This window comes from Pezoporus wallicus, unplaced genomic scaffold (genome assembly GCF_028554395.1).
Source record: "Pezoporus wallicus isolate ANWC-B61680 ecotype Strahan unplaced genomic scaffold, APGP_CSIRO_Pwel_v1 contig_6155, whole genome shotgun sequence".
Taxonomy (NCBI): domain Eukaryota; kingdom Metazoa; phylum Chordata; class Aves; order Psittaciformes; family Psittacidae; genus Pezoporus; species Pezoporus wallicus.
In genome coordinates this window covers 1,130,030-1,146,526 of record NW_026637610.1, presented here as the reverse complement: position 1 = coordinate 1,146,526, position 16,497 = coordinate 1,130,030, and the positions used below count along the sequence as shown (strand labels likewise).

The 16,497-nt window shown below is 41.6% G+C and overlaps 1 protein-coding gene across 22 annotated transcripts in view; it reads right to left on the bottom strand.

Annotated features, from left to right (window-relative positions):
* Window positions 1-16,497, bottom strand: part of RBFOX1 (RNA binding fox-1 homolog 1) — a 1,274,017-nt gene that overhangs the window by 886,284 nt on the left and 371,236 nt on the right. For 2 of the 22 annotated variants that reach the window (XM_057406620.1, XM_057406629.1), the window contains exon 1: window positions 7,700-7,838. The exons of 14 other annotated variants lie outside the window; for them this stretch is intronic. In XM_057406620.1, coding sequence (XP_057262603.1) covers window positions 7,700-7,702 — 3 coding nt within the window. In that variant the 5' untranslated portion in view covers window positions 7,703-7,838. Of the gene's footprint in view, window positions 1-6,657; window positions 6,751-7,226; window positions 7,357-7,699; window positions 7,839-16,497 lie in introns of those variants that run through there. 6 more of the 22 variants (XM_057406614.1, XM_057406617.1, XM_057406607.1 and 3 more) reach the window with 5 other exon arrangements.

Genomic DNA, 16,497 nt, shown 5'->3' with positions numbered 1-16,497 from the left:
CTGGCAATGTTCAAGGCCAGGTTGGACAGGGCTTGGAGCAACCTGGTCTAGTGTGAGGTGTGCCTGCCCATGTCAGGGGGTTGGAACTGGGTGAGCATAAGGCCCCTTACAACCCAAACCATTCTATGATTCTATAATCAGTTGCAGCCAGAGATTGGGTTCTGAATCAAAACAAAAGCAACACTGCAAAACAGAAACAACAAAACAGAAACAAATCAAAAACTCAGGGTAGGTATCAGGGATTAGAAAATAGTAACAATGAAGGAATCTGCTTTTAAGTTAAGGACTTTCACAATGAAATAAGTGTACAAAAGATGCAACATGGACGATTTTGGTATTTGGCAAGAGTTCAATACCTGTAATGACCAGGGGAAACCCAATCGGTCTCCTGTGGAGTCAGCTGCAGACTAACGTACAATCACGATGGCAACAGAGAAGAGGTCATCATGAAGTGAAGAAGCCATTTGGAGTGTCCTAAATTAAGGAGTGGGAAAGGGAGGTCTAATATCCTGGAACGACCAGGAGGCTATCTAGATCCATTAATCTTCCTGCTGGGTCACTCTGTGTGCCTCAATTCAAACTGCACTCTGGGACTTCCTTAGCATTTATATTGTCACAGGCTTAAAATGGATATCACCATGTGGTAGACAACATTTTAGGTAGGTCATCTTTGATGTTGGAGGAAAGGACATTTAAGTAACAACTCACATACACAGTAGACTGTCTGCTGTGGAGTAAGGGTTTGGTTCTGTTTTGTTTTGGGGTTGGAAAAATTGTAGAGTTTCACTGTAATAGTAGATAATATATAATAAAATTATTTCCTGTGACACTGATCAGACACAAGCACCCAGTAGCATGAAACTGATGCTTCAGCATCTTTTCCCACCAAAGAAGCAAGACTGTAAGCTCTGTAGACAAGGACTGAGTAGACTATGCTGCATCCCAGGGGAAAGTGTTACAGAATTACATAAATTTGAAGACAGAAGATAATATTCTGAACCCAGGGATTAATACTATATTCTGTATTTTCATATAGGGACTGTTTACAGGACCTTCATTTACTATTCAATTCATTCACTCAACAGAGTATTTGCATACTATCACACAATCCTTAATTTACCAAAAAATCCTAACTGTGAGAAAAGTGGATTTTTTTTTGCCAGGGTGGACAAAGATCCCAGTATTGGCTCCAGCAATTATCAAGTCTTTTTCCTGGATCAGTGCCACTCAACATTGTATAATTCCTCTCTTCCTGAACTATCAAATGTCAATCTTCTACAACACATGGGGGGGGGGAGGGGCGGGAGGAAGAAAAAGAAAGAAAGCAGACATCTATGACCTATTTAACAAAATACAAATTTAAAAGTTACAAGCAGAAACTCAGGAGCTGGCTATCCAGAGGAAAAGTAACTCCTATTCATCAGCCAAACTACTTTTGTGGAAGACAACTACCTTTATATAATGAACAAACATACAAAAGATACGTTTTTTTCAAGACAACAAGACAATCACACAACATTTTGGGTTTAGATGCAGGGCTGTATATCTGTTTGAGGTTCTCAAAGACCTAAGAGTCATTTGGTTACCGAAATAAGAAACTCCACAGGAGATGGTCAGTTTTTGTAAGACAACAGAATTACACGTGACTTTTTTTTCTGCATGTATTTTCTCATGTGTGAACTACAGGTATTTGAAAGATAAAAAAGCCATAAAAGACCAAAACATCAGACTACAGAGCAACCTAGGTTCAAGGAAACCAACTGCAACTATATTGACCTTTCCCACCAGGGTAGTACGTAGAATCATAGACTGGTTTGGATTGGAAGGGACATTAAAGACCACCAAATTCCAACCCCCTGCAAGGAACAGGGACACCTTCCACTAGGCCCAGGTGTCTCCAAGCCCTGGCCAACCTGACCTTGAACACTGCCAGGGATAGGGCAGCCACAGCTTCTCTGCGCAGCCTGTGCCAGTGCCTCACCACTCTCACAGGATAGAACTTCTTCCTAATGTCTAATCTAAATCTACCCTCTTTCATATAAACCTAATAATGTTTTCTCTCCGGGTGTTGATTGATGGTGTTGACTTCCACACAGCAAAACTTTTTTCCTGTTGTTTTTAACACAACTGTCCAGTATGACTGTATTTTCTTCCACCTGTACACAGGTGTTCTTCTATAATTGCTTTAGCTGTTAGAATCGTTAGTTTGAAATAGTAGCATTCCCCCATTTAAAGCTTCTCCTAAATTTCCTGCCCACATTTTCACATACTCACACCTTTAAAACAGTTAAGATTTTCTATATGAAGTTTAAGTTTCACAAATTTATTAAGAAAAAAAAACATATCCTAGAATCACAGAACACCAGGTTAGGAGGGACCTCAAGGATCATCTGGTCCAACCTTTCTTGGCAAAACATGCCCTAGACTAGATGGCCCAGTGTTCTGTCCAGGTGAATCTTACAAGTATCCAACAATGGGGAAATCCACCACTTCCCTGGGGAGATTATTCCAATGGCTAGTTGTTCTCAGTGTGAAAAATTTTCCTCTTGTGCCCAGTTGGAATGTCCCCAGGAGTAACTCTGTGCTCATGACCCCTTGCCTTTTCCATGTGACTCCTTGTAAAAAGGGACCCTCCATCTTCTTATTTTCAGGCTAGCTTCTTATTATTCTGATCATATAATATTTGCTCACATCTAATACAGAGCCTGAACTCAGAGACAATAAAAGCGCTAGAAAACCTTTGGAACAGCAATCAGAAGAGCAAGATCCTGTGAGTGTCTGCAGCAAGATAAGTATGTTATCATGTATTCATGCTTTATTAGATTCTAAAAAAATCCAATGGAAAAGTGATTAATAAATGCCCAAAAGGAAAAGTCTGAGTCACAACTAACACTGTGACAGACTCAACATCAATGAACTACAAAACACAGAAGAAAGCTGAGATTTACTTACTCCAGCTCTCACTACTGTTTGTTTAAAGATGAGAAGCTTAAAAAAAAAAAAAACAATTGCTTGAAACATATTCTAAACTGTATCCTTGTAATTCCTTTTTTTGGAATAACTTCTTCTTTTGTAACCTTAATTTTCTTGGCCAGGGGTATACACTGGAGGGTTGAAACCAAGTGTTTTGCCAACTGAGAAAATGTATATATATTTACAGTGTTTGTAATGCTGGTGACAAAAAGCTGCATCTGGCCCTGCAGTCGTTGTGCCATTCATCTTCAAAGCGTGTTAGTTTTGCATGTTTGCCCTTTAACACAATGCAAGACTTTCAACTCAACCTGTTGTAACCACATTCCCTTATGCCTTCCTGTCTGAAGTAAAAGGCAATTATTTTAATGGATATGGGTTTGCTCGGTCAGTTTTACAAAGCCTCCCTGAGTGACTGCAGTCAATCTCCCACTGACGGACACTCCCAGTCTGTGCCACACTTCCCACTCCAGGCAGCTATCTTCATTTTAGGGCACCAAATTGCATAGGCGGGTACTAAAGCACCTGTCATAGGTCGGTACTAAAGCACCTGAATTGTGTGCTTACCTTGTTCGTATCAAGGCATTAGCTGCAATAACATCTTGCTGTTTGGAAACACAGGATTTTAGAGCTGCATTCAAACTCCAAAATGTTCTGGGTTTTTTAACTGGCTTTGAGAAAACCCTCACAGAGCTTTAGATTTGGGTATGTGTCTCATGTTAAGACACTTCAAGCAACTTGTAAATTGCTGAAAGATACATACTTGCAAAACCCAACAGTTTCTTTCCCCTTGACAAGAGCCAATAGAAACTACCTGGAATTTCTAAATATTTATTAAAAACTCCACTTGTAAAGATTCTTATCTCTGGACAGGCTCTTTGCAAAGAACAAAATCTGGAGCAGAATAGTAACAGACATTAAAATACACCTACTTGGCAAAAAACAGTATTTCAAAGTATGAGAAGCATAGTTCTGGCATTTGTTACTGGTCAGTATCTAACTGCAATCCGTGTCAATCAAACAGAACCACTTCTTCGTGCTCTTCAGAAAGTCACACATGCTTTAGTACTGCTGTAAAACATCACTGGTCAACCCAGCACCCCAAAAGTGTTCTCCCATGTCAGGTAAAACTTCTTTTCAATTTTCGTTCAGTTTTCAGTGCATCAACTTATAGGACACATATAAAATTATCTGATTTGCAGTTAAGTTGTATTTCTGGCATATTAAATTTTAGTAAAATAATACAGTTATGAAAGGAAAGTGTAATAAATACTGATAGAGAACTTCATAAGCAGTTTCCTGTTCAATCAGAATAGCATACATTCAGAAGAGGTGATAAAACCCAATATGTACTGATAATATATTCAAGAATAGACAATGTAACATTTTGAGGAGATTCCCACTGCAAAATTATTATGGTCACAAAAAAAAAAAAAAAGAAATCAATTATTTAATTAAAAGGATTGAACTACTCATAAAATGTGCAACTAAGCAAAGAATTAAAAACAAAGAGCAAGAATAAAAAAAATGACTTCTCATTAATGACTTGGTAAAGGACCTCAGAGACAGAAGCTTTCTGCTCTCAGGAAATATTGCAGCTCAATTTCTGCACAACCATATCAAGAAGGGCTGCTGCAGATGGCAATTGAGACATCTTCACAATCAAGACCATAAACAGTCAGGCTACCTCATATTCTGTGGGCTACTCCTTTAAGCCCTGATCATTCACTTGTTCCCTAACTCCTCAGCTTTATTCACATGCTGCTTTTACGAAGGTGCATAAACCAACAGCATCCCCAGCCTGTCCCAGAGAGAGTTCTGACAGATGCACAAAATAGACACAGTTTAAAAACCCCACGTTTTCCAGCTACTATATTTCTCTCAAGCTGTAGCATTACAGTCAATCTTAATTACAGAAGATTCATCCTTTTCAGACTAATACACCTTTCAGACAACTGTATGCTTAATGTAGCCATGCCTTCCATGACCAAAAATAACGTTTCTTCTTGTGGCCAGTACTAGTTCTATCTTTACAATACATAATGCTTACGATTACATTTACAAATCAGATAATGCCATTTTAAAACTACAGCGTGATAAATTAAAATGTTGAATTATTTAACTCAGTCACTGGTCTCATCGGTCCTGTGTTTCCAACTAGCTCAACTTCGCCCAGCGTAAGTGAATACTGTACATCTCTTAAACAAAGCTTGCCCGTTTGCACAAAGTGAGACCAAGGATACTATTTCCATTAAATCCCTCCTAAAAACTAGGCAAAACCTGCTACAGCCAGCTTATACATCGGGCTGGCAGGGAAGCTGTAGGTCCCCTAGAGAGCAATACAAAATACTGGAGAGAGACTGACCTGGTCTACCAGAGGGAGAGACTGTAGGGAATGAGACAAGATTCTTTAAAAAGAATGAAGAACATATACTAAAAAAAAATGTGATTAAGGGAAAAAAAGCAAAAGGAGAAAAAAAAAGAGAAGGGGAACAAAAAAAGTACCCAGCCATTCATCATAGATGACACAGGTATGAGCTGATCCTGCCCTGGGCAGAAAGACTGACTACAGGAGTGGCTGAGTGCCCTTCAGCCCTGCTCTTCCATGTTTAACTTCAAAGGGACTTTGTGGAGGTACGCATCTTGGGAAGAGAGGAGAAGCTTCAAAACCTGCCAGGACCAGCAGCCATAGCCTGAGGACATCACATCCTCCCTCCTTTGCAGCAAAACAGCCCTGCAGGTTAGTAAGGGATTACATATGTGCAGAGTGTGTAGGCAACAGTATAATAATTCACAGTGATGGAAATTGGACCTTGTAATTGTACATGTGCACTCATATTCTGTACTGGAAATATATCACATTACGCATACGGGAATTAACAATCCCACTCTCCTCCTCGACACTTGACTCCTGCTAGTATTTCTGTCATTTAAGGTACCCTTTCATGAAAGCCAGAAAAGCATCCTCATCACGTCAAGGACACTAAGCACTTCAATTACAAGAACCATAAAAGTCATCAAAGTACTGTGCATTTTATTCATTGCATTTGTCAGCTGTATCACTGATAGCCAGTTATGTACTAATAGAAAAAAAGAAATATAGTCTTGACACTATAAACACAGACTTCATCTCAGGAAATGCCAAATCCTTCGTCTAGTATATTCATGAGAAGAATAAATTGTAAATGAAACTTGGGTAGCCAAGCCTTCAAAGCCTGAATAAGATAGGTACTAGATCTGGACTATAATCAGAAATGCTACATAAAAACAGTTCCCCAAAAATTCTGTAACACAAAATCACTTAAGTAAAAGAAAATAAAAATAAATTTAAGATGCCATAGTTTGAGCCCTTCTGAATTGCTACTATAATCCTGATAACTGGAGCATGGGATAGCAAATACTTTTCTAAAAACTAAATGATCTACTGAGATACGCATTGAAAATTCACACACACATGCACCCCTGCCACTCTTCCCACTGTGTATTTTCTCAAGCAGCTGCAACTATTTGGTCTTTAAAAAAAAAAAAAAAATCATTATTTGATTATGAGAACTAACTCATGCCAGTTTAGATTGTAGGACATTCACAACCATCAGTCTCTACCACAGAGTGAAAAAATCTGGCTTCTACTTTTACAGCCCACACATACAATTGTTTTCACGCTGCTCAATGACAAATAAAACATACAGTATCCTTCCTCTCTGAAGTATCATCAAGCTTGAAGTAAGAAGCGAAGGAAGGGACTTGACATTCCTGGGACACCATCGTCAGTGCCTGCTGTATTTTACGATCTAAATCATCTTGAATAAGCTGAATTTTATTGAAAGTGAAAAAACAGTCATCACTGAACCCCTTCAGAACCTAACATACTCTGCCACATTTGAAATTCAGAGAGCAGATAAACAAAAGCTGCAGATTTGAACAAGATCTTTCACACTTCGCTGCTGTGAATCACTCCAGAGTCAAACTTCAGACAACATTTGTTTCACCATCTGCTGCCACGTTGAGTTGGCAGCACAACATCCAACAGCCATATCACAGATTTTGGAAAGGCAGAACGTGTGCCCCTCTGCACTGCCAAACCGTGCCTCAGCCGAGGAACGGCACTAGGTGGAACTACCTATAGGTTTCAGTGTGGTTTCACCTATAGTGAACACGTATATAGCCAACACTGGCACCTTTTTCCCTGACAGAAAATTACAGGAGAAAATGGCACAATGAATCGCCTTTAAAACAAGTAAACGTTGACGACTTACAGATAAGTAGTTCCCCAGCAGCTAAACACCTGCACTCTTTTAACCAGTAACTCAGCTGAAACCCAACTGGCCATTTTTCTTCTTGTCTTTCGCGGGCCACCTCCGTGCCAGCGTTTTCCCCCGGCAGCACCCTTCTCCGCGCCGCTCCGCGGGAGGACGCTCAGCCCGCCCCGCCGCACGGGGATGGCCGCTCCAGCCCCTCAGCTGGCGCCGGGCGTCCTCTCCTCCGGCTCCCACCGCAGCGCCCGGTCCCCGGTCCCCCCCGGTCGGCGGACTCCCCGCGGACGCGCAACCCTCCGCCATGAAACTTTCCGGCCGTGGCGACCGGGCTCTTCGGGGGCGGCTGCCGGCCGGGCAGGGCAGGGCGGGGCGGAGCGGGGCCGGGCCGGGCGCAGCCCCTGCCGCTGTGCACCTGCCGGGTGCCCCGCACCAAGCGGCCCCGAACCTCCCGCCAGGCCCCAGCCGAAACTCACCATAAAGAGGCAAGCGGAGGCGAAGGGTCGCGGCGCGTCTCCCGTCCGGAGCGGGCGGCCCCGTCAGGCGAGTCCCGGGGGGACGCGGCTCCCCGCCGCCGCCGCAGCCCCTTCCCCGCGGGAGGCACCGCCGCCCTCACAGCCGCATGCCGCGCCCCGCCGCCCGGCTGCCCCTGGGCTCGCCGCGAACCGGCAGCGGGGCGCCCGGCCCGCCCGCGAGCAGCGGAGAGACCCCGAGGGCCGTCCTCGCCTTCGCAAGGGGTGAGGGAGGGGGAGCGGCTTTCCGCTCGGCTCAGCTGCGGCCGGCGGGAGCCCGGCACCGGCCGGACACAGGCACCTTCTCGGGGATGGAGGCGCCGCCACTCTCCAGCCGGAGCGGAAAGTGGCTCGGGAGCGGCGGGCGGGCCGAGGTGACCTTCAAGCCCGGCGGGGCGGGCTGGGGCGGGGGGAGGTCGGCGGGGGGGGGCGTTGCGCCCCGGGAGGCGGTGGCGGCGGCAGCACCCCCCGCTCGGGAGCGGCGGCGGCGGAGGAGGACGGCGGCGGGATGCAGCGGGCGGGGAGCGGGGCTCGGCAGGCGGAAGGCACGCGCGCTCCCGCGATTGGCGGCCGCGCGGCGGCGCCCGGGCAACCCCAGAGGCACCCCCCCACACCCCGAACCGCCCCACAGCGCGGTATCGGGGCACCGTGGCTCAGGGCGGCGGCGGTCGGGCGCTGCGCCGGGGCCGAACCTCCCCGAGTCACCGGCGGCGCGATCCCAACTTTTTGTTCTCGGCGGAGCGGTAAGAGACCCGGGCAGGAGCGGGCACGTGCTGTCACCGATCACAGACACACACACACGAAGTGGAACTCGGGAAATAGCTGGTTAAAACGATGCCCTCGGCGATACTCGGGCACCCCCGCCTGCTCCCTCCCCTTCCTCTTGCCCAAAGGAAACCAAATCTTACAAGAATTCTAACGCTCCGCTAATGAGAAGAGCAGCGCAGCATCCCTGAACGCATCAATTACTGTTAAATCAGGCTGACAGCAGCTATTTATGAGAAAGTTTTGGGGAAAAAAACATCAAGACCTGCCAGAACACTGACTCGTCCTTTTCAATGCATGATCTGTACCGATCACACATTTTTGCACTGCTCAACCGTCAGTTACAATAAATTAATGCCACAGAGATTTATTTCAGCATGTAAACTTATATCAATCACATACGGGTACCTTGAAGACAAGACAGATATGCTACCCCCTGTGGTTTAGGAGTAGGGAGTTGTTTGAAGTATATAGACAGAAAATGAAACCCAGTAATAATACAGGTGATAACAAGGAGGCAAGCTTTAAATCACAAACAAACAAACAAATCCTTAAAAGAACTTTACAGGAATAACCTCCCCATAATTTCTTTCATCTGTGCAGAAAATAAATACAGCCAAAATACTCTGAAATTCAAGTGTAGTCTGCACATACATCACATACCTCAAAAGCACATCCCTGCATCCCAGTGCCTCTACTTGTGGTTTTGGGGCTTGGCCTATTTCTTTTGCTGTTTTAAGATCCAGCGTGTCATAACGCTGTGCAACTGCTCAGGACTGTACTTTTAACAAGTCACACCAGTTTATGGAGCTGGGTCATTTCAAACAACAAGCTCAGAATTTATTACTCCTCATCAAACATAAGCAGTGTTAAACTGCAGGCTGGAAACCTTTAGCTACACCTTGTTTACATCTGTCAGACTACTGAGAGGTATGAAGTTAGTCCAAGATTCATTTTCAAGATCAAAATTTCTATTATCAAGTCATTACAAGAGTCTCTCAAAATGGACATCACACTCTGAAGGCTGAACCCCATTAAGTTCGTATAAAGATCCCTGGATGGATCTTTAAATCCATGTTGTGGATTTCCTTCACTTCTTATTTCAGCTTTCCAGTTCACTACTCTAAATCAACACAAAGGCTGGCATGAGAGGCTCATGTGTCCGACAGATGCCAAATGGAGATCAAAATGTTATGCTAATGGTCTTTAAACTACTATAGAAGGATTTTACAGTGAGTAACTTTGGTTATTCCTTGCAGTAGGAGATACCTAAACCTGTATTTACTGATCTGTCTATGAGAAAATGATATTAGTAGAAGCTTGGTGAGCACAAATTAAACATAATGCTGGCAAAATTTCTTCAGCTCTTCCTTAAATTGTATATTTAGGCCCCTCATAGGAAAATAATTTTCAACATTCCAATTAAATATCACTGACTTCTTTGGCACGTTTGTCATATGGCCAAATACCTCCTACTTCACCAGCACTTTCATAAAGACTGAAGTAATACAAAAACCTGAAAGACAAACTTCCATGTAAAAGATTTCTACCCTTTGAGTATACAAGCTCATTCAATAGAGGCAAACTTTGTCCCCAGTGAAATTTTTGCAGTTAAGTTCTCCAGGGCAAATCCCAGCTCACAGCGCTTACCACTGATGGATTCAGAGTAACAGTAGATTCTGTTCCCTAGAGGCTGAAAGACCCTTGTACGGGACCATGCAACGCTAGGGTTGTGGAACACAGCAAGAACAGGCTGTCTAGTATCTTCTCCAATTTTTAGGCATCTCAATTTCTTTTGACTCTGACCTGTAGTCTTTCAATGTTCATTCAGCTGTCTGTACAGCACTGGCAGTATTTCTCTAGCCAGCTAGCAGTCTCAAGAATGAAGAATTAAAAGCTATTTTAAGATGCTAAAATAATAAAGAGGTGAAGCTCACAAAAATATATGAGCTGTACCAAAATCCTGCATTAAAGAACACAGAAATCTCACAAACTGAAATCAACAAAATGTTACCTTCAAGCATTTAAGCATTCCTGTTGAGTAGAGAATGCTCAATGGAGTATTAAGGACTACTCGCAGAACTAAAACTAAATCATTTCCAGGTTGCTAGTTTCACCTGTCCTTGATTATAGACATGAGTATGTATGAAATGACTAGAGAAAAGCTTGTCTTTCGGATCTCAATACCTACAGATTCTCCTCTTGTATAAATACTGTCAAAAAGGTTCCCTTGGGTTATTTTTCATAACCAGTTTCCCTTTGTTCCCTTCACATGAAAGAGCTTTGAATTACAAGTTGTATCTTGCTTAAAAGAAACCCATACCCAAAAGTTTGCCATCGTTCTTATGTATAGACTCCCAGCTGAGGTTAAAGTTTTGGTTTAGTCAGTGGCTATAAGAAGAAATTACTGTTGGTTACAAGACATGACGGATAAATTACGGGCAGAGAAACAGCAGCCAGCAGAAATCGCATCATATTCTTACATGGGTCAGTGCCAGCGCAGAGAACAGCATCCAAATACTGTTTCCTGTTCCAGTTCTCCAGGAATTAAAATATTTCCTTTCCTAAACATGATGTATCCAAATGTACCTGCCTGTCTTTTAGACAGTAACTGTCTTCAGAAAGGTATCTTGCTGTTCATCCATATTTGTAATATTCACTACATTTGAAGCATTCAATAAAAACCAATGGTGATTCTACCCCAAAGTCATAACTGCATGATGACACAATTCACTGTAATTTCTATAGGAAATGTTTACAAAGAAAACAGACAAATTTAATAGACTTGTTTAGTAATGTACTTGAACAAGTTGGCTTCAGAAGGAGACATTTTCCAATTTAAAGGAAATTATCAACAGCAAGAGAACCAAATAAAGGGCAGGTAACAAAAGGCTCTGTTGAAACACGGTGTTTTGATCAAATTCCAGTCAGAGATTAATTCTTAAAATATTCTAACAAATTTTCTGAATAAAAACCTATTTCAAGTTTTTTTTGAAACATTTTCCCTTCCAAATAAAATGTTTTCAGAGTTTATTTCATTATTTATTTTTTTCCCCAGATTGAATTGGAAATAAAACTGTTGTGCAATTATTCCAATCAGGAAACACCTAGATCCTCATGAAAAACAATAGAGTTTGCACCTTCTGCAAGAAGGCAGCTGGTCAGCAAAAAAAAAAAAAGAAAGCTGTTGCTATTTTCCTGGCTGATGGGTTCTGGAATAGATGAAATATCTTGGAGCACGAGACTTATATTGCAAAACTGAGAGCTTGTCATGTGCAAGGTGGAGCAGACATATCCTGAAGACCAAAGGGAGCCGGAAGTGAGAAACACACCACAAAGGCAAGCATCAGCATAGATGAGCAAAACTTACTCAACTCAATAAACTACTTTAAGTTGCTGGACTAAAAATTAATACTTGAAGAAGGGGTTACTTAAGGAAACTATTCAATGGTCAGAAAGTTCCTCAGCTTTAATGAAATATTTTCATCTTCCTCCTCTTCTTTCATGTTCTATCTTGATCTTCAGAGGCTGTAGTGATTAAGGTTCCTTCAGCTTCCATCTAGGCCATCTGTTTTGTCTGCTGTCAGCCTGTTGAGGTCTTCAAACTCATTGTGGACATGCACTCATAACTCTGATTGGCTCTTCTCTCACACATTTTTGCAAAACAGACAATTAGCGCCCTTTCTTTCAGCTACCCAGACCATATACTCTTCTCCTTATGAACACTCTTAATGAAATCTGGGCCAGTAAGGCAACTGTTAATGCTGCAGGACTAAATGTTGTATGTAGAAATATGTGGGAGGATCACTGGCAGCAGAAAGTCTGCGATATGCTTCCCATCCTCTAATCAGCACCAGGAGGCAAGAAGATTGTCGTTTTTTCTCTGTATAACTTTTGAAACACGATTGTCCTTTTCTCCCATGTAACTTGTGAAACACAGGGTTAGGCAGCTTATAGCAGACTGCCTCCTAGTTTAGGGAAGTGTTACTCACAACAGAGCTGGTGTTAACAGTCACCCAACTCTACCTAAACTGTCTTTCAGAATGAGAACAGCTCATGAGCAATATCTGAAACCAAACAGGCACACACGTACAATGAAACATTGTCAGATGCAGTGCCCAGTGACTTGCCTTTAGAACTAATTTGTTGTTCAATCCTGCAATTATAAGTGGCAAACAGGAAAGTGATGATTACTACAGTAGAAATAAAAAAGGTTTCCTTGCTTCTTAGTAAAAAAAAAAATAAAGAAAATAGATCTACGAAAAATGGGTCTAAAGAAAACAAATCTATGTGGGAGATTAACTGGAAGAATGATTGGACAGAATAATTGTTATGAACAGCTGTCGTGGTTTAAGCCCAGCCACGCAGTCTCTCGCTCACTCCCCCTCCTTCCTCCCCCCCTCCCTCTCCTGGAGGGATGGGGAGGAGAATCAAAAGAATCTAACTCCCACGGGTTGAGATAAGAACACTTCAGTAACTAAGGTGTAACATAAACCACTGCTGCTACCACCAATAATAATAATGATAAAAGAAATAACAAGGGAAGAGAATACAACTGCTCATCACCCACCAACCAATACCCAGCCCCACCGAGCAGTAATCTAGCCCTCCCGGGTAACTGCCCCCAGTTCTACATCCTGAGCATGACGTGCTGTGGTATAGAATACCTCTTTGGCCAGTTTGGGTCAGGTGTCTTGTCTCTGCTTCCTTCTGGCTTCCCCTCCCCTCTGGCAGAGCATGAGACTCAGAAAGTCCTTGGTCATACTAAACATTTGAGCAGTAACTAAAAACATCGGTGTTATCAGCACTGCTCCCAGGCTGAAAGTAAAAAAAAACAGCACTGCACCAGCTACTAAGAAGGAGAAAAATGACTGCTACTGCTGAACCCATGACAACAGCAGACTAAGTAAATGCTGCAGTTGCTGGAACAAAAAAAAAACAAACCAAAACCAAGAGGAAGTGGAAAATAAAAGTTTTGAAGTCTTCAAAACAGAAAGATTCCATGTATTTTTAAGAATGATATAAATAGTACATAATGATATAAATAGTACATACATATTTAATGCTTTAAAAATTCAAAATACCTTTGCAGCGAAGAATGCCTGCAACATATCCACAACCGCTGCAAATGTATTCCTTCATTTGAAGGGCTGTTCATTTCATTTCATTATCAGTGGTAAGTGAACACAGAAGCCATTCCCAGTGAAATATGCAAGCTTCAAGTCAAGTAAATCCATTAGTGCCGGTTGCTGGTGTATTACAAATTTCAGTGCCATAAACACTTCATGAATCATCTTCAAAGTAATTATTGTTAGTATACACTTCGGTAACAGTCTGTTGATATTTAACCCTTCAGATGTTATCAGGAAATGCAGCCTTGAAGGATTTGGAGAAAGACAGCACCTTGATTCTCGAAATTCATGGCAAAACAGAAATCCTTACACAAGACACAAACTTAAGGAAATGGAGAAAAAACAGCTTTCACACACAAAACATGAAATAAAAGACATCCCATTGTCCCATTCTGTGCACAAACTGTTCTGGTGGTGGTGGTGATGTTTAACCTCAGAGTCCTTAAGAGCGCTCTTTCATTCTTGACAATTCACAGCATCTTGAGCACTTGCTGTTTTCTGGATGATGTGTTGAATGGAGTTGAATAAAGACAATGATGATAGCTCTGGAGTTTCGGTTAGATTGAATGTGTCATTTGCTTTGGCTTTGTAGAGCAAGAATTATTTGCTGTGCATCAAATACTGGAATCTGAACAGTTTAATGCTTTTGTCTTGCTGTCAGAAGGTGGCATTAAGGCAGTGTTGTTCTGTTGCTATTGTTACCTTTTTGTTCATATAGTTCTACTTAGGAAAATAATTCTGGGATATTTGACGCAAACTTTTAAGTTACTTTTACATTTATGTTTCATTTTTCAGTCCCTCAAAGAATATCAGTAACTATACTTGCACATAGATATAATGTCTACTTAAAAATGTATAGTTATTTAGTAGATTCTTTAAGTAGAAAGATAATGCTTCTATTTTTAATGCCCTAATAGCAGTAACTGTTTGTCATATATCAAAGTATCTATAAATTAGGGAGTTTCCAACTTACTTGTCAGTGATAAAATGTTAATCTGTTTCATTTCTCCAGGGACTTGTTATTCTGAAATACCATTTCTCTCTCCCCTGACTTTGACTTAAAGCATATATAAAATTTCTCTTGAAGAAACATCTAGAAGAAATAACTCCATGCCCAGCTCATCACTCATTTTTTTACCTGTGTGCTTTATCTCCAAGTGATTTTGAGAGTGCCTTGGGGTGAAGACTGTTCACATAGGGCTGATAGCTTATTGCTTTACATGTGGAAAAAAGGTCAAGCTAGTTTAACTGACCTTTCCTGTAGGAAAATTACAGGTTTGCATGTTGTCTTTTTGTTACCCTGTGTGGATGGACTGGTTATCAGGTTCTGTGCTTTCCTTTCTTCTTTATATTCAGCCATTTATATTTAGGCAATAGAAGTGTTGAAAAGAATTATCAAAATCAATAACATAAGCATTTTTTCTTCAAGTGTGGAACACTGGCAAGGGAGGAGGCATGCCCTGCCTCCAAGCAAGAACCACAAGCCACTTCTCCTTTCTCATCAGCTCTCAAATGGTTTTCTTCCCTTTAAAATGAAAACAATGACCTTGTCCTTCTTTGTAAAAGAGCTACTAGATTATTTAGATGTAAACACACAGCCAGGCTACTGAGGAATTATGTGCTGGCCTGCATGGACCATGCCACGGAGCTTTTGGCCCAAGGAGCATGCTCTTCTTTTATAAGCAAAGTAAACACTGCAGATGCTACAGAAAGGCTTTGTAGTTCTTGACATAAATGTGGACACCTTGACAGACTAGAGGCTATCCTCATCTTCTCAACACTTGGGTAATTAATAATTCATGGGGAAAGTATCTGAACTGGAGAGTGTAGTTATGCAATTGTAGAAACATTCAGGGTATACTTGGTGCTGTGATGTTGTCTGTAATTCCTGCATTGCCACAGCAGGATCCAGCATGATTGAAGCACTGACGTTTTTTAATGGTTTCTTCAAGCGTAACTTCTTCTGATTGTGCCATAATTAATAAACTTTTAAATACAGAATCATTTGTACAGGTTTGGAAGCATTTCTCCATACTTGCAGAATATGAAGTTTTCTCTTTCTAAAGCTGTCTGAACAAACTGGCACCTATGACATCTTCAGAATGTGCTAACATTTTCATCACAACCTCTAACTTTTCATCCGACAGCTGGGGAACTTATTGACTGAAACTTTCATTTACATATGTACAAAACTTAAAATTCTTATTTGAAGTATTAAATGAAATATTCCTGTTCAGAGGCAGAATTTGCAAAAACTGTCATGAAAACTACTTGATTCTCAATGCTGAAACCCAGGAATTTCTAGATAGCTTTTGTAGTTCCTGAGTTACTGGGTTTTAACAATATCATCTATCCCTCAGTCTAACTATGGGTTTAGCATTACTCCACAAATTGAAGTTGTCAAATCCTGGAGTGCAGACTAATATAGCTGACAACCACTTGCCTAACATCACATTTAAAACAGTTTTATCAACAGAGAAGCTATTGGTTTGCCAAGAGAAAGAGAAAGAAATCCCCTGGAAATAATGAAATTTTCCAAAATACTTAGCTCTGGATCCATATTGCATTAAACAGAAAATCAAGCTGAGAAGTAGCCCATTATAAGTAGGAAATAACAAGGAACAAAACCTGCAGAAGTGTATTGACTCACTTTTACGGGTAGAGAGTCCCAGAAAATCCAAGAGCTGCAAAAAGTCAGATCTGCCACAATCTCTGCCTACATGTCTTTAGGAATTAAACTAGAGTTATAGAAAAAGGTAATTTCTTTCTAGTATTTTTATCACTAATGTATTCACATCTCTGGTCTCGTATGCGGAATATATATTAGATTCATAAAAATGAATTGAAATTTACTGTTTCCTGGAT